Source organism: Condylostylus longicornis, unplaced genomic scaffold, assembly GCF_029603195.1.
Source record: "Condylostylus longicornis isolate FDR11 unplaced genomic scaffold, ASM2960319v2 ptg000004l, whole genome shotgun sequence".
NCBI classification, from domain to species: Eukaryota; Metazoa; Arthropoda; class Insecta; order Diptera; family Dolichopodidae; genus Condylostylus; species Condylostylus longicornis.
Window position 1 is genome coordinate 3,730,821 of NW_026577973.1, and position 27,552 is coordinate 3,758,372.

The following is a 27,552-nucleotide window of genomic DNA, read 5'->3' on the forward strand; positions in this document are numbered from 1 at the left end:
TTAAATTTGGATTTATTTTTTTTTTTTTGTGTTTGTTTTTTTTTATGGTTTTGTTTTAAACATAATTTATAAACTTTAAACACTATTTATAGCTTTTATTTTATATTACATATACATATATGTATATATACACATAAATTTGAACATATACGAATTATTACATAATCATATATATATTACATAATATGTGCATATACATATGTATTTTACTTATATAAATTTCATTATTATTAATTACATTTATTTTAATAAATTTTTTTCTCTTTTTTTGTTTATTTTATTTTATTTTAAATTTTAACTTATTAACAAATATAATTTTATTTTATTTAAATTTGCATAACTAAAATAATTATTAGAAAAAAATTAAAAAAAAAAAAAAACAATTACTAAATTAAGATAAAAAATTTGTTTTAATTCATATTTAATTTTATATAATTTAATTTAATTATTATTTTTTCTTTTGAATTTTGTTGTTGTTAATTTTTTATTGAAAATTCATTTATTTCATCCTCAGAGTTTTGGGTTGGTTTTGTTGTTTATCATACACACCTTTGTTAAATCATTTTTATTTTTATTTTTGTTGTTGTTTTATTTTTTGTATGTAAAATACTTGTACTTTTGATGTTATTAATTTTCTTTTTCATTTGTTTTCTCTACACTCTTCGTACAACTTTCCACTTTAGCATTCATTTCAATATCCGCACTCATCTCTCTTTCTATATACTTCGCATATTACGTACTTATTACTTCTCAATTATTTTCTTTCTCTATCTAACTTATTATTTTCTTTCTTTTCTTACTAATATTTTTATTATTATTATAATTTTTTTTTTTTGTTATTTTTGGTTTTCTGTTTTTTTCTTTTGTTTTTGTTTTCCTCTTTATATTTTCTTTCTACAGTTAGTTAAAGGTATTTAATAAATTTTTGTTTTTTTCTTTTTTACTTAATTTGCACAACTTTTCGAGGGATTAATTTAGCTATCTTAAGCTTTTCTGGATCAAATTAAGTGAACCAATTACTGTTGAACTGAAGCTAATTACTGTAAATGTGAAAGTTGTTAATTTTGGTATTACTCCACCTTTTACTACATTGAATTTAGATTTAGATTCTGCTGTTGTTGATTGGTATATTGTTGTAAATGAAGATGATGATGACGATAATAATGATGTTGGTGATGATGTTGATAAAAATGATGAATTAAGTTGATTTTCATATGATGTTGATTTTGATAAGGATACCGATAGTGATGATAATCTTGATACTGGTATTTCCGATGTTTTTCCCTTTTTTATTGTTGAAGGTAATAAATTCGTTAAATATTTTTCCAATTGCCAAAGAAAACTTTTCGGTATTGATGCTGATGATGAAGTTACTGAAAAAAAAAATAAAATAAATATGAGAAATATAAAAAAAATAAAAAAATAAAATATGTTTATTAATTATTTTTGTATAAAAGCATAAAAGAATTTTTATTCAAATTTATTAGATTATCGTGCAATATATGTATATAAAAATTTTTATATACATATATATTATATTATAACATTTACAATATAATATACATACCACAAAAAATTATGGTTATATAATAAGTTTCAGTTTTTGGTTGTGATAAAAATTTGTTTTACCAAACAAATTAAAAGTTTGATTAAGATCTAGTCTTCTGTGTAGATCAACAGAATGGATTTTTGTTACAATATTATTATGATTAAGGGAAATTTTTTAATGTGGTAAAATAAACGAAAAATATATAAATATATACATAAACTGTATTTTACAATATAGATAATTTATACTCAGGCAACACCTTCATTCTATGTACATTGTTCCTTTCAAATATATATGAAAATTAAATTTTGCAAATGAAAAATTTGAGTGAACTTTGTACTGAATTTTAATATTTATCAATCAAAAATTGTTTAGGGTTAAAGCTTGAAAAATAACAATTTTTGGTTTATGTCTCTAAAATTTTGGTTCACTATTTTCAAGCCCTTATACTATGTATACATAGTTATAATTTTCAGTTTTTCCTTTTTTCTTTCTTTTGAGTAAAATTTTGAAAATTTTACTTTTTTTATTAATTTGAAGTAAACATTTTTCTCATTTTGATTTGGGATCTTATAGGTGAATTAATATTTTCCTTCCCAATTCTGCAAGCATGGCATTACAGTTAAATAATTGAATTTTAATGGTACTAGAACAAAATTAATTGAATTTAAGCTCATAAATTTTACAATGAAGAATGAAGATAAGTTAAAATATTGTTAAAACGCATGAATAATCAATGCTTAATCAAATACCTACTCTGATTTGTTTATTTCAAATTATAGTAATGCAATTTTTACCTTTCTACATTTCATGTAAGAACTATGATATTTGATAAGTGTAAACTAAATAATTTTAATATTTTTTGAATAATCGTTATCAATTGGAATTTAATAATAACTAGCCGCAAAGAGTACATATTGCTATTTACATATTTTACTAATATGTATAAGCACATGTTTTACTAATATGTATAGGCATAAAATATATAATGTAAAATATAGACACGTACTAATTTATTAATTACAATAAATTAATTTTTTCTTATTTCATAATAAATATATTTTATATTAAATTAAGATGAAATAACAACTATAAGGAAGAAAAATTAGAAAAGGGGTTAGAAAACTTTTCATAACGTATATAATATAATAATTATAAAAGTATGTATTTTATTGAATTTCAATTGAAACCAATTGAATGAAACTTTTGAAATATTTGAAAGGAAAATTTAATAAACATGTTTCTGAAATATTAATTGCTAAAATGCTTACAATTTATTATAATAGTATTGAAAAATCCTTTCATATTAAAATATAACGTATAATATAATATACATATGTATATACAAATAGAATAAAAATGCTAACCGATATATATATGAGTAACATTAATAAACGCACAATAAGTAAATACATTCTCATAGGTCCAAGAAAAATAAACTTTTATTTTTTTATATTCCCATATAGCTATATATACATATGTACATATAAAAGGAATACGTGACCTTATAAATAATTAAAAGAAAACTTAGTTTTCAACTATCATACAAAAAGTAGCATTGTATACAGAACATTATTTTTTTTTTATTTTAAATAGTCTATACAAACTAATGATTGTACGTATTATGAATGGCTTGAGTTAAAGTTAGTTAAATCCCATGTTACAAAAACTTTTCAAAATAAAATTTATATTATATGTATATGTACGCATATATATATATATATATATATATATATATATATAATTTAAGAGAAAAAGAAATCAATTGAATATATTGCTTTTATTGTCCCACTGGATACACATTTACTAGATGAGATATGAATAAAAACTTATACTTCCATGGAATCGATAAAACTTTAGTTATTTCTTACTTATTATGGGGCAATACAATACAAAAATATAAAATAAAAAAAGAAAAAATATAAAAAAAAAAAAATTAAAAACAAGAAGTTAAAATTAAGTTATTTGTGAAGAAAACTTTAGTGGGTTACAGATTCGATTTCGATGAATAGATCAAATTTATTTATAATTTCTATTAAAGCTATGGGATTTGTTACGAGTACATTAAGTTTTTCTAATGAATTGAATGAATACCGTTTTGTATTCTATATTTTTATTAAGCATTACAGTTATATTATAGTACAGTTGCATTTGTTTAATAATATACATATAACAGATATTTTATACGTTATTGTCATTTGATTTGATTTATCAGTAAATTATACCTACAATTTTACATAAGTCTTCAATTCACCTGTTATTGTTTATTTTGCAAAAATGAATTTTTAAAAACAAATGTTTATGTGTTAATTAGACATTAGTTAAACTATTTAAATTTATGAGGCAATACAATATAACACTTTAATTATTAAATTTAGTCAATGAATTTAAAATATTTACATCGATAATATTACCTAGTTGCCTTTAATTATTTTTTAACACTAATTAAGTATATGAAGGAGTGGGACTTTTTTACAATTATTTTATTTTCATTCATATTCATTATTACATACTCTATGTATAAATTTGTATTTGCAATTAAGAAGTATATGCCAACATAAGTTTTATATTCGAGTTAATTTTCAAAAGAATTATGTCAATTAAAAAAAATTCGAATGAACGATACCAAAGTATAGGAAATATTTAAAATTTATTTATTAATAATTACCCCTTGCTGGAATTGGATCCTTCTGAACTCCACCTAATTCAATTTCAGAAAAATCTTGATAAAAATCATCAATTTTGGATGAACATCTTAATATTAAACTTCCAACACCATTATTATTACCATTATTATTTGAAGGATTTATAAAATTTAAAAAATTTCCACCAAAATTTGAACTTGAATAAGAATTTCCAATATGATTGTTTGATATAAAATGAATTCCTTGTAATCGTAATTTAATACTAATTTTTGTCACAAATAATTGATCAATGGTGTCGATATTTTCTGTACTTGTTGGTTGTAACTGAAATAAAAATAGAAAGGCAAGAAATATTATTAATAATTAAATTTTTTTTTCAACATTAATATATGTAAATAAAAATATAATAAATATTTCTTTGTATTATCTAAAATTTATTAAAATACGCATTATTTTGTAATGGAATGTGGTGTTGTTGTTATATTTTACTAACAATCGCGAGACATGACATTTTTTTGCAATGGTTTTTACAATTAAATTTTTACACGTCTAATTTCATAAAAAAAATATCTTTTACGTCAGAAATTTGTATCTGACATGAAAAATAAAAAAAAATTCTTAGTAAATTTTTAAAAGAAAAAATTAAATTTCATATCTTCCTTGAAAATTTTTCTTTGAAAAACCCAAATTTAATTTATAAAATTTTCCTAAAACAAAATTAAATTTTGTGTTGGAAAAAAGTTTTCAGGAATTTGGACAATCGTGTGAAAATTTTTTAACATACAATTGTACATAAAAATTTGATTATTAAGAATTTCAATATTCGGAAGATTTCATAGTATTTTTATTTGTCGAAGCATTATAAAGTCTAATGTAAGCGTTAATTCAACAGAAATGTGAAAAGACATTGGTAACGTAATTTAAATTTCAAATTATTGAATCCTTTTTTAATGAATTGCATTAAGAGAATCATGATGATAAATTCTATTATAAAATTATTAAATGTAAGCAAGTAAGTATGATCACAAAACTAACAAAATTTTTCTGCTTGAGCTGCAGAACGTTATATTATTAATTATCGTAGCGATAACACTATAATTCAAAATTAAAATAATCATTAGATTATTATTTAATTATTATTAAATAATCATTGCAATAATAATTCTGATAATTTTCTTAAAGCACGAAAAAAATAATGTATTTAGAAAACACCCTCTATTCAAAAATCTTCTAATCATAGAAATGTTAAAAAATTTTTATGATATGGTACCCGAGAACGCCATATACAGACATATGTACATATATAAAATGTGGGAACGGTCTGATGCATGGAAACTTATAATTAATTTTTTTTTATGAATTTTTCTAGCGAATCAACAATATTTTTAAATTTTGAACGTCAACTGTTAGAAGAGTATGTAGGATCAGCAAAGTTAAAAATTTTAATTGATTTTCTTCACACAACTAATTTTCAACAAACAAGTCACAACTTTCATTCAAAAATGGAAATTATTTTGATCTACTCTCTTGGTGTATTGGTCGCATTGGATATAATATGTATATTAATTATCAAAATATTTACATATATATGTTTACCAGAGTAAACATTTTTTAAATTGAACCTTAAGATTTTTAAATCTAAATTTAAAGTTGCCTTTTTTTTAATAACAAGTACAGTAAATACAATTTATTAAATGTATGTTAACAAGGATTAAAAGAACATAAGAACATGTGTCGCAATTATTTAATATCTTACATACGCATATTTCCGTTCAAATTAGTTTCCTAATAAAAAAATCTTACGAAAAGAATTTATTTGACAAAAATTTTTAATGTTATTTTTTTCTTCAATTTAAAATTCCAATTCCTAGAGAAAAAAATTTAAATTTTAATTGAACACGTGCTCTTTCTTTTTTAAATTTCATCATCATCGTCATCATTGCCATTTTCATTACACTGAATTTGTTTATAGCTAACAAATTAATAAAAATGAAAATAAAAATCAAATAATTAATCAAAATTGTTATTCGCTGAATTCCGGAAAGAAGAATTTCTTCGTAATTTTTCATATTTTAAGTGTTACAGGAATTTATTCTTTACAAAATTATTATTATATTATTACTTTAGGCTGTATTTTACTAGTAAATTTCAAGTCACGTTCTATCTCATTTTATTAAATTAAAAATTTTTTGTAGATATTATTTGTCTTTAGTTAAATTTTCGTAGCATTCCAATGTTAATTTAACTAGTTATTATAAATTTAAGTTTTCGTTGGGGAATCAAAAATATTATTTACTAAAATATTATGAAACTTGTCAAAAGCGAAAAAATTGCATATTTATAGGATGAGTGAAATTTCAAAAACATTCAAAAATCAAAGCGCAGAGAGAAAATTGTTCAACGTTTTTTGCTGAATTTCTCATTAATTTATGTGTTAATAGTATTATGTATTTTTGTATATGTATGCTTATTTATATTATTCAATACAATTTAGAAAATTTGCAGTAATGAACAAGAATAATTTGAGTAATGAACAATAATTTATAAGAATATGAAGTAATTTACAAGAATATGTAGTAATTTCGTAATTAAAATTTTCATTCCTAATAAATCCAAAGGAATGGTATATACTTTGTATATTACGATTAACTGGCGGAAAAAATATGTCATATATAATAATTATATAAATATATAAATAAATACCTGTACCACACCATGCATCATATAGTCATGGCATTTAAATTTTGAACAATAGAACGAGACAGAAAATTCTATTTAATAAAAAAAAAACAAAACTTTTTTTCTTATAAAAATATTTTTCATTAAAAAACTAATGAGCTTTCTGTTCCGGTAGATTTCATGATTTTACACTTTTTGAGGGTAATATTAATTAATAAAATTTCAAGAACTTGACACATTTTTTGACAACAAATGATATAATTAAAATTTTGAGAATATAATTTATCTTTTTTATATAAAATATTTTTAATAAGAGACAACTTCTATGTTAAAACAACTTTCAAACAACAGTTAAACTTTAACCCTCCATTACTTTTCATAATTATTATTTCCTTATCTTTGTTATTATAATCCTTGTTATTGTTTCACGAATTCTTACTATGAATGGATTCCACCCAGATTCTTTTTGAATTCACCTAAACACTTAGTTATACATTGAATTAATAATATTAGTATAATAGGCCCAATACTTATTATTTAAACAACTAGACATTGAATTAATAGTTCAGTAATCCAAACACTTTTTGAAACCATACTTTTCTTATATGCTAAAAGCTTGCCCATAAAATCTATTTAAAATTATTAAAAAATATTGAAAGAAATGCAACACCAAATATATTATGCAGAACTTATTTTACGAAGATATATTGATATATTTAGCATAATTCGTAAAAAAATTTACTTTTAATTATTTTAACTTCAATTTGGTAGTTTCATTTAAGTTGCCTTAAGAAATCTACATACATATAAATTATATGGTACTGAATTAATATGTTTGTATTTATTTTATCTTTTAAAATGTTACAAATGTAAAAAAACAAAAAAAAAAAAACATTCTTGAAACTGGTTAAAATCTTTTAATGCTGGGTGCTAGTGTGAAATAAGTACTTTTTAAAGCTTTTGTAAAACACCTTGATTCATTTTACTATAAAATAATTTCTTATATTTTTCTTACTTAATGTGGAAGTATGAATGAATCTCTCGATTATACTGGTTCCTTTTATATTTTAATTCACTGCACATTTAGGTGAAATACCGTTTCTCATTTCCTTTAAATAACTTAAAAATAACTTAAAATTATTTTTACGACGTACTTCTATCCTCTTCTTATTCGCTTTTACTTTTATTACTTTCGGTTAACCGTACTTATAATATTTTGTAAATTTTCACTGTTATATTTTCATAAACAAATCAAAAGGAAGTTTATTTTTAAAATTGTGGAAATGAAAAAGAAAAAATTTTTTTTTCCAATTTCTTTTTTTTTTCTTTCAGATTAAAATGAGGAGGATGAATTTAACCAAAAACCAAAATCGTAGATTTAAAAAAGAAAAAGGAAAGTTGGAAAAAAAATATACTCTCCTTTTTTTACTGTCTCTTATTTCTTATTTTTTCAATTTCAGAATTTTCCTATGGATTTCGTACTCTTCGTTTTTATTTCCATTTTTCTATAATTCTTTTATCTTCTATTAAAAAGAACAAACTTTTGCTTTGAACTGACTGTTGCAATTCTTTTTTTTACTATTTTTAGTAAGTTTTTAAAGCTAGTTAAAGTATGAAATAAAAGAATAACGAATAAACAAACTTTTACCTGGTTTGTGGCCACAAAAAAAAAAAAATTTTAAAAAGCAAAACTGAGAAAAATTTTTTTTGCTGGTAAAAAATATAAATAGAGCGGGGAAACATAAAAAATGTAGCTTGTGGAGAGAAATGGTATAATAAAAATGCGATTCATGTATTACATACAACAGTGCAGCTAGGCAAAGGCAAATATAATTCGTTCTCCCACAATGAAAAATACGGGAACGGTAGAAGAAATATTTGATTGAGAGAAGAAGAAGTGGAAACAAGTACGTATTTCAAAATATAAAAGAAGGCAACATGATAAAAATAAATCAGTATAAATAAAATGAAAGAACAGAGAAAATATTAATTTGTTTTGTGGTTACACTCACTGATTACACATGCATATTTATTTACTTAAGCTGCTACGCGCTCTAGTGGCAATACACTCGGTATTGATAAATTTTTAACCTTATATTCTCTTATAAATTAATTAATGATTTGCAAACTTTTTTATCTATATTATACAGAGGTATGTGTGTCATTAAAATTTTAAAGAATATTAAGGAAAATTTTTCACAGTTTTACTTTTCCTGATCATTTGAGTAAAATCGTAATATTTTATTGAAACAAAATTAATTAATATTTTTATTAAACAACTTTTTTTAATTTTTTTTTTTATTTTATATTATGTATTTTGGGTCTGAATGCAGAAAATTATATTAGCACAAAAAGTGCTTCAGTTGAATTTCAAAGTAATTCTATTATTGAAAGTTTATGTAAAAAATTTAACTAAATACGTATGTATTAACATTTGAATATTAATTGGACTGATTTCTGAGAAAAAAAAAATGTTTTAAACGTACCGAAGAATATACAAATATAGAAGCTATGAATTTAATTTGGATAAGGTTGTTAATATGCTTCCGAATGAATGAATGATTAAAAATTATTTAGAATTAGAAAATTAAATAAAATTACTAAAAACAATTTAAAGTGAAATTTATTGTAATTCATGTTTATCAAAACTTATGGAGAAATTTAATTTTGTAAAATAAATCAGAAACCAAGCTTTTTTAAGTTTTTCACTATGACTTAGTTCTAATTTATTGATTTTATAATATACAGGGTGTTTCGTATCAAACTGTACTTAGACCCTCATGAGTGGGCCCAATATACTGTCTTGAGGTACATCTTCTCTTATTTCTCTTAGCGTGATGTATTCAGCGTCTTGTTTAATTCTAAGTAATCTCTCAGCTAAGTAAGATTCCAAAATTTCTACAAATGGTGATGATATCATTTGTCCTAACTTAAATATAAGGGCTTTGTTCCATACCCTGTCGAATGGCTGTGTTACGTCTAGAAATATGGCAGAGTGGATTTCTTTATTTGTTAAGCATTTTTCTATAATATTCGTTATTCCATGGGCCTGGTCTATTGTAGAATGGTTTCTTCACTTTAAAATTCGAAAAATTTTAAATTTTAACTTTTATTTAAAAAAAATTTAATGTTCTAGGTGATGTTAAATTTGAGAGCTCTCCTATTTTAGAACACTATTTTTTCGGTAAGCTTGTTAATTGAGGCTCAATGTGGTGTGTGAGTCATCATGTAAGCTAACCTGGTTTAGGAGTTATTAAGAAAAATAGAGTACTGCAAATGGTATTTTATAGCAATTTTTTTTCCTCAATGGTTAAAAAAATTGTAAAACAATCGTTCAAAAAGGTGCACTGCTTTTGTTATTTAAATGTCCAACTTACATTTGGAAAAATGTAAAGTAAAATCATAAGGCGTCTTTTTTTAATAGAGCCAAGTACGATACCTTATTCTTATGTTGTTGAAGTATTTTATTTATGATTTTTAAAAGTAAGAACGATTGTTCAAAGGATATTATAAATTTATCACTTCGTTAATAACGCTAAGATGTAAACAGCAGAAATATAAATATGTACAAGCATAAAGTTTTTGATCACCATCGGACTCCGGTCGTCAGATGTCTGATCCAAATGTCCGATGTCTTCGTTTGCCCAGTACATTCGTTCGCCATTTGTCCGTCTGTTCGTCCGTTTATCCATGCGTCTGTTCCAGTTATAAGCCAAATCAAAGCTATAGCCGTATTAAACAGCTTTTGAAATCGCATGTCACCAAACTATATTTCTTCGCGTTTTTTTAATTATTCATTTATTATTATTACATGCGTCAAATATTACAATATAATTTAAAATTTTAATTAACTCACATAAATTTTTAATGTATGCATATAATAAACGCATTGAAATACCAAAGGTAATTAAAATTTTGGAGCTTAAACGAGTTTTAATTGAATACAACAATTATAAGCAAAAGAAGTGGGCATACTTTGTTAAGTAATTGCATACCTAACATATATGCCATAAATATAAATTATAATGATATTTAAGTTTAAAAAACCCTTTAAAAAGAAATTAATATGCGTAATAAGGATAAAATTTTCTAAATTGGGTTTTAATCTTTTGCATTTAGCTGCGTAAGTCCAAAATATTTAAATGTAATTTTTCTGCAATTATCTACGATAAAAAAGTTTGTTTTTTGAAATGGAACACAACATTTTTTTTTCAATTTTAATACTTTTATATACTTGGTATATGTATGCATGTAGCTATTTGCTTTTTTTGTTTAATGAACGAAATTTTTTCTTTGAGAAACATATTAAAACTTTTGCAATTAAAACTCAGTGAAGAAAATTAATTGCTTAATTTATTTTTTTTTTCTTTTTTGGAAAAAAAAATGAATTTCCTTTTTGCTTATTTAGGTAAAATTTTTGTTATTGCTATTTTCACATAGGTACCCCTGTATACAGAATTTTGTACCCAGAGTATGTATGTATGTATGTGCGTATGGTAGTACCTGATTTTAACGTTTCTTTTCAAATTTTCTTATTTTTGACGCAGACTTTACTCATTTTTTTCTACTTCTTGTTTTTCTCAATTTTTTTGTGGTAATTCTCTTTGTTAAAATTGTTCAGTTGTTTTTGTTTAACCTTCTCTTGGAAAAATTAAAAAAAGGATGATTTTTTTCTCTTTTATAATTTGTAAGAATAAAAAGTCGAAATTTACTTTTAATATGCTATTTAACAAAGCTGAATGAAGGTAAAAGAAATTTATTTAAAAGGAGCAACAGTAGCAGCGCACCACCCGTAACACTGACAACAACAGAAAGACTTTCAGGTACTTATATATTAAAAAAACACAAAAAAAAATAAAGGAAAATTTTGGATGCAAACATTTTTCGTTTGCAATACCACCTTAAAATAATAATGAAATATGACGGAACAGTAATTTTACAAACATAAAAAACATAAGCAGAACAGTTTTAGTTAAGTTGAAAAAAAACGAGAGGTTGAATAAAAGTTGAAAAATATTTTCAAAAACGAAAGAAGAAAAACAGAATGTTGAATGAGAAAATAATTGATGTGAAAAAGTTGTAAATTTTACACAAAAGGTACAACCGTTCATTAGTAAATTACAAAAAAAAAAAAAAATAATAAAATGAAAACCTTTCATTGTCTTGTCTTACTTTCCTTCATTTTCCCGTCTTATGATTTTTTTTATTGCAAAACTTCTAAAGAATTTATTTCCATAATTTGTACGATATTGTTGCAACATTAAACCCTCTGATCTTTGTATGTACTATATTAGTTACCGTAAAACGTATATAATGTGTAAGTTGTATATATCCGTACGTATCAGTATATCTAACTTTATTCTCAAATCATTTAAAAAAAAAAAAGAGAGATTTATGACAAAGGTTTCTCCAGATCAACTTTTAAATTTTTAATAACTCAGAGAAACACAAATTATTAAACGGTTCAAGTAATTTTTTTTTTCTAATATATGTATATATGTATATAGGTGTAATACGATATTTTTTATTGGTTTGTTGAAATTGTATCAAAGTTATTTAAAGCTGTTTCAAATTTTTGTTATATAGTTGTTATTTAGTTCTACAAAGCTAAAATTTATACTGTTATATAAAATTTATTTATTTTTTTTATACTCCTCATAGGTCTAGTGCTTGATATCATAGATAGTCGTGCCATAGTCTCATTGAGTCATAGACTAGCCTGCCATAATTTTTTCTTTATATTAATTTTTTAAGATTATTAATATTTATTGTTTATTTTTCTTAGTTTTTAATATCGAATATTATGAATATATGAAAATTTCTTGCATAATATATTTACAAATATAAATAATGTATATTAAATTATAATATCGAAATGTATATAAGTTATAATTTATAATTTGAGAATACAAGTTATAATTTTAATAGTGAACTTAATGGGGGGTTTAAATCCAAGACCTTTGGGTTAAAGGACCGGTGCCATAACCGATCAACTGCATCAACGGTCAGATATATAATATTTATAACGTTATAAAATTTATATTGAATTATTTAATTTTTAAAAATTTAGTAGAACTTGAAAATTATTGGAAAAGTATTTATAGGAACTACAGTAGCCTTGAAAAGATAAACTTAAAGAAAACCTATTGAATTCGATTTGTGCTAGAATTTTAGGTATAATAATAAAATAACCATGATTGTAAATTTATAGTATAGGATTTTTCATTTTTAAGTCAGACTTTTTACTACAAACTTTCAATAGATTTTCTCATGTAAAGATCTTAACTATTACAGCTTTAGTGAAAAATTTTTATATTTTTTGCGAGAGATTCAAAATTTTTTAATTTCCGCGCAGCAAAATTAAAATTAATAAGAGCATATTCAAATATTGAGAACGAGCAGGCAAAATGGATTTTTTGCACACAATGAGACCCTTTGTAGAAGAATGTTTAAAATTTAATTTTTTAAAATTAACATTGTAGGCATATAAATGTGACTCAACAAATTAGTTTCTAATTAAAAATTATTAAAAACTCCACTTATGTATATTTTATAATTACTTCAAATTGGTTTTCCAAATTTTAATGCACAAGTTAATTATATTTTTACTTTGATAATTCTAATATTACAATTGAAAAATCGTTTGCTTCAGCAATTATTATGGTAATAATATTGCAGACATTTTTAATTCAATAAAACACATAATATTATATGGAATGGGAATAATTATGACAAGTATATTATGTACATGACAAAGCATAACATATACAATTTGTAAAGTATAGCTAGTCAGCGTCACGTTATAAAAAATCCGCAACATTAATACAAATGAAACTTTTATTTTTTCAGTATGGATTATGAGATTTTGTTGAATTAAGGAATGCTTTCAAAATGCATTTTATCCAATTAATTAATAATTTTTTTTTTTCTGGCAAAAACTCTTCACAAAATATTTGCAGTTGAAGTTTGAAATGTACTCATCATACTCGTATTTGTACTTTTGTGATACAATTATAATGCATTTAATATTTTTGTATATAGAAGTTTTATGTATATAACAATGTTACAATACAGATGATGAATAATAGGTAAGCTTGTGAAGTTTAATTAAAATTTCTCTTAAAAAAATATTAATATAAGTAATGAAAAAATATTACTATAACAGAAATGAATTATGCGAGGTACGTACTTTGTATAAGTTGCACATTGTATAAATAAATGTCTTCATATATCTTATGCCTTCTTTCAATTCTTTATTTTTTGAGGAATGCAATAAGAACAAGCTGTTAAGATTATAACTAATTTGTTATTAAAAGAACATTTAAATATAATTTCGTTAGGAAAGAGAAAACAGCTAACAGAAATTTTCCGAATAATATATAGAATTAATTTTTAGAGTTGTGTGGCAGCTACTCGAACCAGTGTAGCCATTCTATTAAAATTTATAGAACATACATAAGTACGAGTATTATTAGTTTTTGAAATATTTAAAATAATTTCTTTGAATTGTATGGCACCTACTTGAACCCGATGTCCGAACCAATTTTAAGTTATATATATTCATATTCATACCGCTCATGAGTGGTACAAGTGCTTACAATTCCGTACCAAAGTTAATATACCCTTCAAGGAAGTGAAGGGTATAAAAACGGTTAAACCGACTATTTAATTTTTCTGACAAAGTATGGCTTTCAATTTTTAAGTTTCATTAAAAATTTTTAATTTCCCTACTGAATTACGATTTAAGAAAATCATTAATTGCTATGGAACTTGTTACTTTTTCACACAATACACATATTTTTAACAAATAGTATGGTTATTTTAATATTATTATATTCTTCGTAATCATTTTATAATTTAATTTTACGGCATATTTGAGCTTTATATTATAGCGTGCTTAGGTCGTCTATATAATAATAAGTGGATATACGTTTTATGTATAATCATATTAAAAACAAATCTTGTAGTTCATGTGGTGCGAACATTTTTATAGACATTTTATTATAAATCTTTTGCACCTGTACTCTTGAATGTTCGCATATTGTATGTGTTTTTATGTAAAATGATGTCAATTAGTTATTAATTTCTTTTTTTTTTTAATGGGAGTAATAAGAGTTACAAAGTGTCACATCATTTGTGAAATAATTTGTTTGTATAAAAAAAGAAAGACAATTTATTTGTTTTAATGATATTTGTATGAATGAGTGTATGCTCCTATATGAGAGAATATTTTAATAATTAATAAGGATATGGTGTAAGGATCCGATGCTGATGGGAATATTATTTATGTCTATATAATATTGTATACCTAAATGCATGTATTTCTTGCCTTATAAAATTTTATTAATTTAAATGACGAATTTTTCTGTTCCTTTCATAGTTGAAAATTGAAAATTAAATGAGTTTTTTAAAAAATTAAAAATATAAGAATAAAAAAAATATCGAAAAAAAATGGAGGAGAAATATTCATAAATAAATTTGGTGTATCTTTTATATTTAATTTCCTCATCTATAGGATGATTATTGTACTTAGATAAAATTACAATTAATTACCTGCCTATTAAAGTTTTCTCTTTGTGTTTTTTATTTCAAATAATTTTTAATTAATATAAAGGTATAAGGATAATTAAAAAAGGATAATGTGATGTTGTTAAATAAAAGAAAGGCAAAATTTTTTTTCTATGCTTTTTAAATATTAAAGGATGCTTTCTTTTTTTTATTTTAGTTATATGTAAAATGTTGTCTATATAGCAAATACGCGCCTATACTTATAATAACATTTTAGAAAGTTTTATAACTTTTATAATAAAATAATTATATGTTAATTTTACTTTATTCAATTTTATTTTTTTTATAAAAATGGAAAGATAAAGTCGAAAGGCATCAAAGTTTGGGATGTTTTATAATTTCGTCAAAAAGAGTAAACAATAATTTCTTTGGTATCCTCACACTTATTAATTAAATAAAACATAGAAATCGTAATTGTCAAAAAATATTTAGCTGTTATACAAACTTTATTTAAGAACATAAAATCTATTTTCTACAAGTAAAAACTGTTTAACAATGTGCAAAATGTTCAACAAATTTAACAGGTTTAACTAAAATATAAGAGAAATTGGAAATATAATCAAATTGAATAAAATTTATTATCTTTATTAATATTGCATATTTCTAGGGATAAGCAAATCATATCGAAAATATCTTTTACGTTGAAAGCAAATAATTTTAAAAAATATATACATAATATTAAATATAATATAAGTGACATTACAGTGAAACGCACACTATTTAACGTATTGTTTTGAGAACCTTTATATTGGATATTAATAAAAAGACAGCAAATGTTAATTTTAACAAAAATTGAAAATATCGAAACAAATTCGGTTTAAGCCAAAAGTTTATAGAGCAGCATTTTTGCTTTGTACAAGTGAAGTATTTGTCTTACTTTGCTTACAATGCCAAAATGTATAAAATTATTACATATATTTTAGCATTGACGGTTGAGTAGGTTATCTTTTGTGAACACATGCACAGTTGGACGGACGGGAAAGCTGCTGAAAAAATAACGAAAAAAAAAAATTAAAAAGATTTAGTTGGGAAAAAATTGTTTTGCACAATCACAACACCTTTATGTCACATATATTAAATTACCATTTCTATTAGCGAAAATACCAGTTCTGTCATTTGAGATTCAAATTAAAAATAACAAGTCTAATTGATACTCAAAACAATTATTACATTATGTTGTTAATTTTCGTAGTTTAATTCTTAAAAATCTTATAAAATACAAATTGTGTGATAATACAGTTTTTACAATACAAAAAAATTTTGTATTAAATTATGTACATCGTACAATTTTAAAGAAATATTGAATTAAAAATCGTTTTGAATGAGTCCTTTTATCTTTCTATACTCTACTAAATAGAATACTTTTTTAAATTATTAAAACACGTACCTGATGTATGCATGTATCATGCCAAATATATTTGATTTTAAAAACCTATACACAAAATATAATATTAAAAATTTAGTATTTGGCACTTTAAATGAAAACTTTTACATAAAATTACATTTTAACTAAAGTATATTTTTTATAAAAAAAAAAAAAAACAAAAAAAAATAAATTAAAAAGAAAAACCCAAAATGGTCGAAACCTTAAAATATTTATTTTTTTGTTTGAAGTGTAAAAATAAGTTGAGTATAAAATAAAAAAAAAAAATTCTTTCTACTCAAGTTATAAGTGGATGTAGTTTTGATTTTTATTACTAGATAGTTTAACTTTTTGGCAGACATTTTTAGTTCCACTTCTTTTATTCCCTCATCTTTCTCTCATTCTCTACAATTGATCATTTTTTTTCATTTAATGTTTTTTCATAGTTTTTTTTTTATTTTTTTTTGCATCAATATGTTCTGAATTTTAGATTTAGCAAAAAAAACAAAAACACAAAAAACTTTATTTCAGTCTCAATCATATATTGAGAGCATATTTATATGCTTGTGAGCGGTCCAGTGTATATTCCGTTTAACTCCGTTTTTTGAAAAATTTCAAATTAAAAATTAGAAACTAGTTTGTGTACACTGTTTCATTTATAGAATAACTTTTCTCGGAAATTAGCTTTAGTGCCATTAGAGAAGAAAATTTTTAAAATTTTCAGAGGTAATTTTATTCAACTGATACCCCAACGAAAACGATTTCAATAATGCATCTTAATAAATTTTATAATCCACAGCAATTTTTTAAAATTTTTTTTTAATTTAACTAATACAAATATTTTCTACGAATAAAAATAAAATCTTTTTTTTTTGTTATTACTGAATTTAAAGATTTAGTATCTAAATAAATCAAATGTTCACTTGTCAAATAATTGATTCAGAATCTATTCAACTAATTGATACCTGAATTGATCTTCAGTCAATTCAGTCTATTTATATTATGAATTTTAAGGAACAATGTTAATTTATTTTGTTATCGTAGGTTTCTGGCATTTTTGAAATAAACGTTGAGTGCACTCCAAAGTCTTGTATTCGTATATGGTAGATTTTGTATACATACACTTACATAAGATAATGAATAACATATGAATTCATTTTGTGATTATTAAAATATTTTATGAAAATATTATACATATATTTTGCTCAAAATTGAAGAATAACCCTATGAATTTTCAGACTAAATGTTCAATATAATGTATACGGTCTTTTGAATGCCAAATGCACCGGAAATGTTAAATTTCTCTTACATTTATAGAATTTCTATAAGTATAAGCAAGGAGGTATGTGTATTTGTATATCTTCTTTTAAAAGATAAAATTACACAACTAAACAATAAAATTTATAAAAAACCATAAGTTTTTTTTTTATATACATATATAATAATTGCATATTTGTAAGCGCATCCATAATACATGAACATGTTTATATTTTTACGATGTGATGCATAATATTATATGTGTATGTGTACATATTAGGGGATAAAGTGTGGTAAACCATAAAATATTTGGCCACTTTTTTTGGTGAAAAATTTATCACTTTTTTTTCTGGTGATATGAAAGTTTCCTGGCATCAAAGGATATATTTTTTTTAATTTTTTTTTTTCGAGTTTTTTTTTTTTTATGTATGTAGATCTAGTTTTTTTTTATTCTTGTCAGTTAGGCGTATTCATATTTATTTTTTTTTATTTTATTGCACATACAATTTATGTACGTTTATATATGCATATTTTTAAAAAAACTTTTCAATATATTAAGTGCCAAATAAAGTGATAGACCGTAAAATATATTTTGTCGTTATAGAATATTTAGTTTCAGTTTTGTTTTTACTGTTATTGTTAAAATAAATTTACATAACAATTAAATTTAACTCAGTGTTATTCTTAGAATATATTTACGTGCATATTATAAATATATCAATAGGTACAATATGTTTGTGATAAGCTTAGAATTCTGAGTCTATTTAGTTATTTCAATGAAATTTGCTTGTGATTGCATATCTTGTTTCAACAGCTCTCGTGCAACTGGAAAAAAAATTTTCTTTGATATTGGAGACTATAATTAATATAGTAATCAAGTTCTGTAAAAATCAGCTTAATCATAGGGCCACTATTTCGAGAAAATTTGGCTTTGATTGTACAAGCTCTTACAAGCTCCACAAAATTGGCACTATTATCTCTTCTTTGTCTTGCCTATTGTTATGAGATATTTTCAAAATTATTTCTTTTAAATTCACAGATGATCTTTCTCGGTTCTCTAAGGTATAATCTTTAAATCTGTTTTGAAATTTATAAATAATTGAAAGAAATTTCAATTAAATATCTTCCTAAGTTCAATAGCATTGCAAATTTTAATAACAAGGTATTAAAAACATTTAATACATAAATACAACAAATAAAAATTTTAATAACAAGGTACTCCACAAAACATTCATAACATTTTAATGAATTTCATTTTAAAAAAAAATTAATTTTATTGAAGTGGTTATCATGAATTTTGAAAAAAGTTTGGAAAAAAGAAATCATCCAATTATATAAAAATCTCTTATCGCATTACAATTTGTTCAAAAACAGTTAAGTATGAAACCAGAAAAAGTGAAATGAATACCAGCACGTTATTCTTTATAAAAAAAAATTTTAATTCAAGGCAAATGACTTTCGAAAAATAGTTCTCTTTTCACTTCCTCGGGGTCTCTGCAAATAACTTAATTAAATGTGCATAATATTAAATACTGTTGTTGATAAAATTGAGAAAAAATTTATTATTTTATTATATTTAGTGAAATTATGTAAAATCCATTATTCAAAAGTATTTTCACACATGAATAGCTAAATTGCTTTCAATAGGTAAAGATGTACTTAGAAAATAGTGTCTCACAATTTGTGCAAAAATTCCATTTTACGTGAAATTATTCGAAGTAATTAATGAGTTTTTCAATTTTTAAAGTATGTTATTTAAAAATTCTGAAATAATTTTCAAAATCCAAAATCTTTTCATTTCAGTATTTTAGTATACTGAAATTTCTGGTTAAAAATATATTTGTATTTCGTTTACATATACATAATAATAATGTACAGCTACAATAATTACGTTCCACTACTTCAAATCGGCAATTTTACAAGTACTTAATATATGTGATAAAGTATATTGCTTTTAATTATGATTAAGAAGCAAGATTTTAAATATTTTTTTGTACCCATTCTGTACAGCCATAGAAAAATTGTCTTGCATACTTTGTGGGGCTATAATGTAAAAATTAACAAAAAAAAATTGAAAATAGGAAGAAAAAATAAGAAAAAAATGAAAAGAGGAGGAGTAGAGCTACAAGGAAGGAAAAAAAATAATAGAAGGAGAGGGGAATAGTAAAATATTAGGAATAGCGATAGGAATAAAAAAAACGCTAAAAATAGATAAGTAACTTGATTTTAACAACGAAGTTAACTGGTTTAAATTCAGATTTTTCAAGTAAAGATATTCGTAACTGATTATTTTTATAAAATGTAATCGTAAATTCCTATTTACTGTGTAGTTCTATAAAATTAGTCATATAACTCTTTACAAGTTCATTTTTCGTTGCAAGTTTTTATTAAATATCCCACTGAGTTATACGGTTTCTAAATTAGTTAAATTATTTACAAATCATCTTTGTAATCATCCTCAATTTTAGATTTAAATTTCGAAAACTCTAAATAATTAAATTCTTTTAAATTTTAAATACTTTAATTAACTTTAAATTTTTTAATATTAAATTTAAAAAACATTTCATTTAAACTCCAGTTAAAAATGCCAATAATTACCGTAAAACATGACTCATTAAAAACTATTGTTGCATGTTTTGTTTCATATAATTAAATTTTATAATAATTATTTCAAGTGATGAATCTCTATGTTTTATCTGGATACAGTATATTGTGGTTGGATGTGGTTGTGTTGAAGAAAAATGTAATAATTATTTAAAAAGAAAAGTTTATCATATAATTTCGGTTAATTATAAAATTATATTTTTTATTATTTATTGTTTTTTTCTAGAAATAAGTTTTGTCACTTAATGGCTTAAGTTTTTGTTTTATTTCTCGAATTAAAACAGTTATTTGTATGAAAACCACTTGAAGTTAAGCCATATGTACAAATAATGTGTGTATGGGAAAGTAAAATGCAAAATGTAAAATAATAAAAACATTCTATACTTAATTTGAATTGTTTTTAAAAGAAACTTATATAACATTTTTAATTTTGATTATAAATAAAAAAATCTGATGTGGTCAGCACAAAACCGACCGCATTGTGTATTGTCTAGTTAAATGAAAGTGTTACAGAATATTATAAAAATGTCTGTTAAATACTTCGTTCCAATTTTTAGGACATTAGTAAGCTTATAGTTAACATACTTAGAAAAATGTAAATTTGGCTCTTAGTAGAGTTTTGCTTTGTGCTACCCGAATTCCCTGAAATGCTCGCCAGTTAGTTTCGGTAACAACCAGAACTCAAATATCAAATTTCAAGAAATTCCATAAATTTGTTCTGTGGATATGGTGAAAAATGTAAAATCGGCCCGCAAATCAGTTCTCGAGCCCTGATCTTTCCAAAAAAGTTATATGTTCATTGCTTTAATATGAGGAATTCATATAATAAATTTCAATGAAATCGGTTGATTATTTCTCTTTATATACACAAAAGTGTATGTTTGGCCCGTAGTAAACGTCTAGTTGCCGATGCCTGATCTTTCCAAAAAATTTACATGTTCATTGTTTTAATACGAGGAATTCATGTATTAAATTTCAATGAAATCGGTTGATTATTTCTCTTTATATACACAAAAATGTATATTTGGCCCGTAGTAAACGCCCAGTTGCTGATGCCTGATTTCTTCCAAAAGTTAGGAATTTTTGCGTATGATCGAGCAAAGCTTATATATGAAATTTCAAGTAAATCGGTTGAATACTTTCTTCAAAAGGGTGAGAAATGTAAAATCGGCCCGCTAAAAAGTGCAGTTCCCGAGGCCTGATATATACCAAAAGTTGATCGATCCGTGCCATGGTGGAAACAAACTTACATATAAAATTTCATCAAAATCGGTTCAGCCGAACTTGAGATACACGCGTGCACACACAGACCGACAGACCGACAGACCGACAGACCGACAGACCGACAGACCGACAGACCGACAGACCGACAGGTTGCTAAAAATAGTTTATTTACACTTCCCTACTATGGAGAAGTACGTTCCCACCGAAAACTCGATATGCAAAATTTGTTGCCATCACATAACCTACCTATTGTTTACCTAGGAAAAAGCTAAAAGCAAAAGAAACAATTTTCATTTGTTGCTCAACAAAATTTTTTAACTGTATAGTCTAAACTTTTCATATTACATAATTTCAACTGATAATATTGTTGTTATTTTTTATGTTAAATATACGCATTTCTAAATACAATCTATGTACATATAGTTGTTAATTATAATAATGTAAATATTCTATAGTTTTACCACGTAACATGTAAAATTTAAATATACGTTCATACATTATGTATATTATTAATATGTAGATAAAAATTTCTGATTGCTCGGTTTATGACGATTATTCATATTGTATGCTATGTATAATCAGTTTAAAAGTGTATTTATAATTTTCCTTTAGAGTAAAACTACTTGCGGCTTTTATGTTTTCCTGCAATTAAAACTATAACTATAAAAAATAATCTATGATAAATACGTTTGGCTTGATTTTATTATAAATAATGCTAATAAATAAACACTTACAAACAAATATTACAAACTATATAAATCTTATAAATATATGTATGTACAGGGTGATTCAGAAAGTTATACAATAACATATACCGTTGGTTATAAAATCGAAAATGGGTAAAACTTTTGTTCCGGACTGGATGCGAAATCTCAAGGGTTTCCGGATTCCAAGAATTTCAACGAATTTTCACGAAATTTTCAGTTATCCAAGTTTTTTGGATTATAACTTTCATTCTGAAAAAGATAGGAACTTCTAAAATTTCAGAGAGGCCTAGTAAGGGACTTAAAATAGAAATGCTGCTTGATTCTGTATTTTATGTACCTTCGGAAAACCAAGCATTCGAACTTTAGGGAAAATCAAATTTTTCCCTTGATTTTTTCAGTATTTTCTAGCTGGATAGCTTTTTGAAAGCTTGAAATTTTTTTTTACATAGAATTTTGCCCAGCTGCATTTTGCCGAAAACCGTTTCTATGTCAAAATTTTAAAAGGCCCTATTTTCTACTATTTTTGATTTTTATTGATTTTAAATATTGTATGTATCAACCATAATTAATTTTTAATTACAAGAGTCACTTGAAAAAACAGTTGACATTTTTAAGAGCCGTTATTTTGATAAAAAATCTGAATTTTAACGTGTTTATTGAAATGTAACAAATAATAATAAAATTGAATCGAAATTTTATACAAACTTTTAATTTGAAAAACAAAAATTGATTTTAAAAAATTTGAAATTTTTGAAAAGAAAAATTACAATTTTGTATTACGAAAAACAAAAACAAATCTAGTAATCAAAAAAAATTTTTTCGAAACTTTTCTTGGTAAAGAAAATTGATAGGTTTTTTATTTTTGCCAGATTTTATAAGAAATGGTACCTATATGGTTTGAAATTTTTAAACGCATTTTTCTCAGATTGGGTGCAATTTAAAAATTTGAAAAAAATATTACCGAAATCTAGACACCATTTAGCATCTGAACTTATTAAAATTATCCAGCTGGAGCAAATTTTTAAGACATGCCATATAAATTTTGACATTTATTTTAATGGAAAAAAATTTTTTTTTAATAAGAAAATTTAAATTCTTGGACAAAATGAACTTTGCGGTATTTACATTATGAAGATAAATAATAATTAATAAATAATTTAATAAAATTAATAAATTTTAATCATATTCCTACAAATACTAAGTAGGCATACGGTTGATGCAACTAAAGAGGTGTTCCAATAAAGCTATCGATTTAAAATATGCGATGGTACAGAAATAGATTTGAAAGAAGAAAAACATATATGTATGTATGTATATTTGTCGAATTACGTGAATTTCATAGAAGAATTTGGTTTTCGTTTTGAGAAATTTGTAAAATTTTTGGATAAGGAATTCGTATTTTACCAAATTTTTTAATAAAGGAATATATGTATATTGAATTTAATTTTAGTTTTATCAACATCTGGTTTAATTTTATTTGAATTTGTAACTCATTATATTCGTGATTTTTGTGCTACATCTTCTGTAACAATGAAAATTTAAATAGCTGGGAAAAATTCTATAAAAAAATTTCAAATGAAAAATTTCTTACGAAATTACCTAGTTAGAAAAAACTGAAAAAATAACACAAGGGAAAAATTTGATTTTCCTTAAACTTCGAATACTTAGTATTCCGAATGTATATAAAACACAGAATCAAGTAACATGTTTATTTTAAGCCCTCTACTAGGTCTTTCAGAAACTGTTTGTTTGTTTTTTTCTCTTTTTCAGCACGAAAGTTGTAATAAAAAAAACTTGGATAAGTAAAAATTTCGTAAAAATTCGTTAAAATCCCTGGAACTCGGAAATCTTTGAGATTTGGTACCCAGTCCGGAACAAAAATTTTACCCATTTTCGATGTATAACTTTCTGAATCACCCTGTATATACATATGTATATAACTACTTGGAGAACTTATGTTATATACTTGTATCACATACATACATAATTATGCATGTAAGTATTCCTTTTATAAAGCACAAAAAATGTGTTGCCTTTAATCTTAGTCACGCTTCATTACAAGTAAATAGCATAAATTTTCATGAAAAAGAAAAAATAAGGAAAATAAGAAAAACAAAAATTGATAAAATTTAGAAAATGTTAAACAAAGAAAATCACTTCCTTAATTACTATCATTTTTACAAAACTGTTTTAATATTGTTTCCTTCCGATTTACACAAACGTATATCATACTATATGCATGTTATATAATAAGTTTTAACATATTAATATCAAATACGCATACTTCTATACTTGTATATTCGTTCGCTTTGATTTAGAAACATTGTATTAAACAAGTACATATTTTGAATACTTGGTATAACCTCAAATCACACTTAAAAAGAGAGAAAAGAAAAGCAAAAACAAATGAGGAATTTTTTAATCATAGCTGTAAGGTTCATATATGTGCCAATGCTATTTCTATACAATATATTAGTTTATGTGTATAATAACAATTAAATAGACAATTTTAAGAGGAAAAAATTAACATTCCTATAAGTAACCAGAGTTCAATTCAGTGACGTTTCATTTAATTTTTCTCTTTTATATTGTGGGCAGGATAATGATTACTATTATTCAAGTTTACTATTTTGAACACTTACGTACGTAATGTTTATAAATTAACCTAGTTATTAATAAATAAACCTCTGATATTATGTTGAATAAATTTTATTGCATGACATATTAAATTTTCTGATCTAAAATTTAGTGTCATATTTCAAATTGCATAATTTTGTAGAATAATGCAGAATTTTGTAGGTATTTTATATAGAAAAATTGTTTTTATTTAGATAATTATTGCAGTCATTAAAACTTGACTAAATATTATAAGAAAAACCATTAATACAATTCCAAAATTTGACAATTAAAGGGAAAACAAATTAAAATGTTCTTGATGCAGCAATATTTGCGAACAATCGCAAAACAGAGTTATCACAATATTTGAATTCTTCAAATTTAAGTTTATAATTCAGATTTTGGTTTGCTCCATGAAACTTCTATTAAAATTTTCAGTTATGTATTTATTTATATACCTTTGGGAATTTTTATAAATATTCTACTTGTATATATAATGTACTTAGATTTATTAGTTTAACAATAAGTATGAATCATCATCTCTGATTAATATAAAATCTTACTAAAGTATCGATTTTAAATGTAATCTGTAATTATAATAAGCTCGTATAGATTAAATGTGATACACACGTACTCCACGATATCTTATATAGGCTCATATAATGTGCGTATATTTATGCGTACCTATATGAGCAAAATAATTCGTTCTCATAAAGTATAAATTCGTGAAACAACTAAAATACTTCATTTTAATTTGGCTTTTATTTCCTCCACCATACTTCTCATTTTATCCTAATATGAAAAGTTAGTGTTTCTTTTCCAAAACTCTTATATTTTATTGAACGTAATATATATGAATGTGATTCTTTCCGTATATATACGTACATAATATGTATGTATATGTATAATATGTGTTATATCGTATAATTTCATAAGTGACAATAAAAATGGTTTATTCAAATATAGAAAATATTTTTTGTTTTAAGAAGAATTAGATGAAAAATAATATTTTTTTTTAGTTTTTATTATCTTTCTATCCTCAAGGATATTTATCTCAATCGTCCTTTCTTATTTGACACGTCTATTTTTGAAAATATATAGAAACCATATAATATTTAGAGATATGTGCATATATTTATGTAATTTTATCATTATATGTAAGCATGTGTTTACAAAAGACTTGTTCCTATAAAAATTTAGTATTTTTCCCTAAAGTATATAAAGAGTTTTTCTATTTAATAGAATTGATATGATAGAAAATTTTTGAAAATTTCACAAGATCCTTTTGTTTCTAAAGTTTATTTTTCTTATTTTTGTTTTCTTGTTTTTTGTATTAATGTTTGTATTATAATGACGTTAATGTATAAGTATTTGAATATATATGTAATTTATATATAACACACATATATTTGAATTTATGTATATACATAAATTACGCATATGTGTGTACTAGTTAGAAAAATCTCAATAATGAAAATATTTTTATGTGTCATTTATTTGAAAGAAAAATATAGGAAAATTTTTGTTAAAAAATTTTTGTTTCATACAAATTTTACATACCTTTGCTTGATGGTAAGTAAGTACAGATGATTCTGGATATTGTAATACACAAAAAGTACATAGGTATATGGGTTCTCATATGATCATATATTATATATCATAATATATCAATGTGGGTTTAATATATGTGAGTATTTTTATTTCATTAAAATGTATAAGAGTATATTTTGCGTATAATTTGCAAAATTCCAAAATAAAAAAATAAAAAGAATTTTAATGACTTTTTCACCTGAAAAAAAGTAAATACAATGTCTCTAGATATGAAATGCATAATGTACAGAGTGAACCTGTAATGTAGTATAGTATCTTGGGAATAGAGAGGTTGAATAGTTTTATTTAAAAAATTTTTCTTATTAGGAGAAGTTCCTACTTGGTTAGCCCCCGAGGTATTCTATCACGTTATAGGTCACTCTATATATTTAACAAATCTTTTAAATCAAAATTCGTCAGGTCAAAATTAACGTGTTTCGAGTAAATTATGTTCAAGGCTTACTTATTCGTTTTTTTTTTTTAAATTTTTAAAATTTTTAATAAAAATTCTTGTAATATGTAAATTATTCCGAAAATTTCAAAAAAATATCCGACCTATCATATTTGAGTTAAATGCTCCAGTTAACAATGACAAATTCTGTAACTCATTTTGAATTTCTAAAAGATATTCTTGTCCACCTTAATCCAAGGAGCTAAGTTATGTTATTACTGCAATTAATCGACGAAAGTAAAATAAATCTATGAATAATTCAAATTAAAATTAATACTTTCTTCTTAAATTTAGATTTG

The 27,552-nt window shown here is 23.6% G+C and overlaps 1 protein-coding gene across 1 annotated transcript in view; it reads right to left on the minus strand.

Moving 5' to 3' along the window:
- Window positions 1-216: 216 nt before the first annotated feature.
- The window catches only part of LOC129611536 (uncharacterized), a 121,622-nt gene continuing 94,286 nt past the window's right edge, over window positions 217-27,552 (minus strand). The window contains exons 7-8 of the mRNA XM_055524729.1: window positions 4,218-4,518; window positions 217-1,373 (exon numbers count right to left, since the gene is read on the minus strand). Of these exons, the coding sequence (XP_055380704.1) occupies window positions 979-1,373; window positions 4,218-4,518 (696 nt within the window). The 3' untranslated portion in view covers window positions 217-978. The remainder of the gene's footprint in view (window positions 1,374-4,217; window positions 4,519-27,552) is intronic.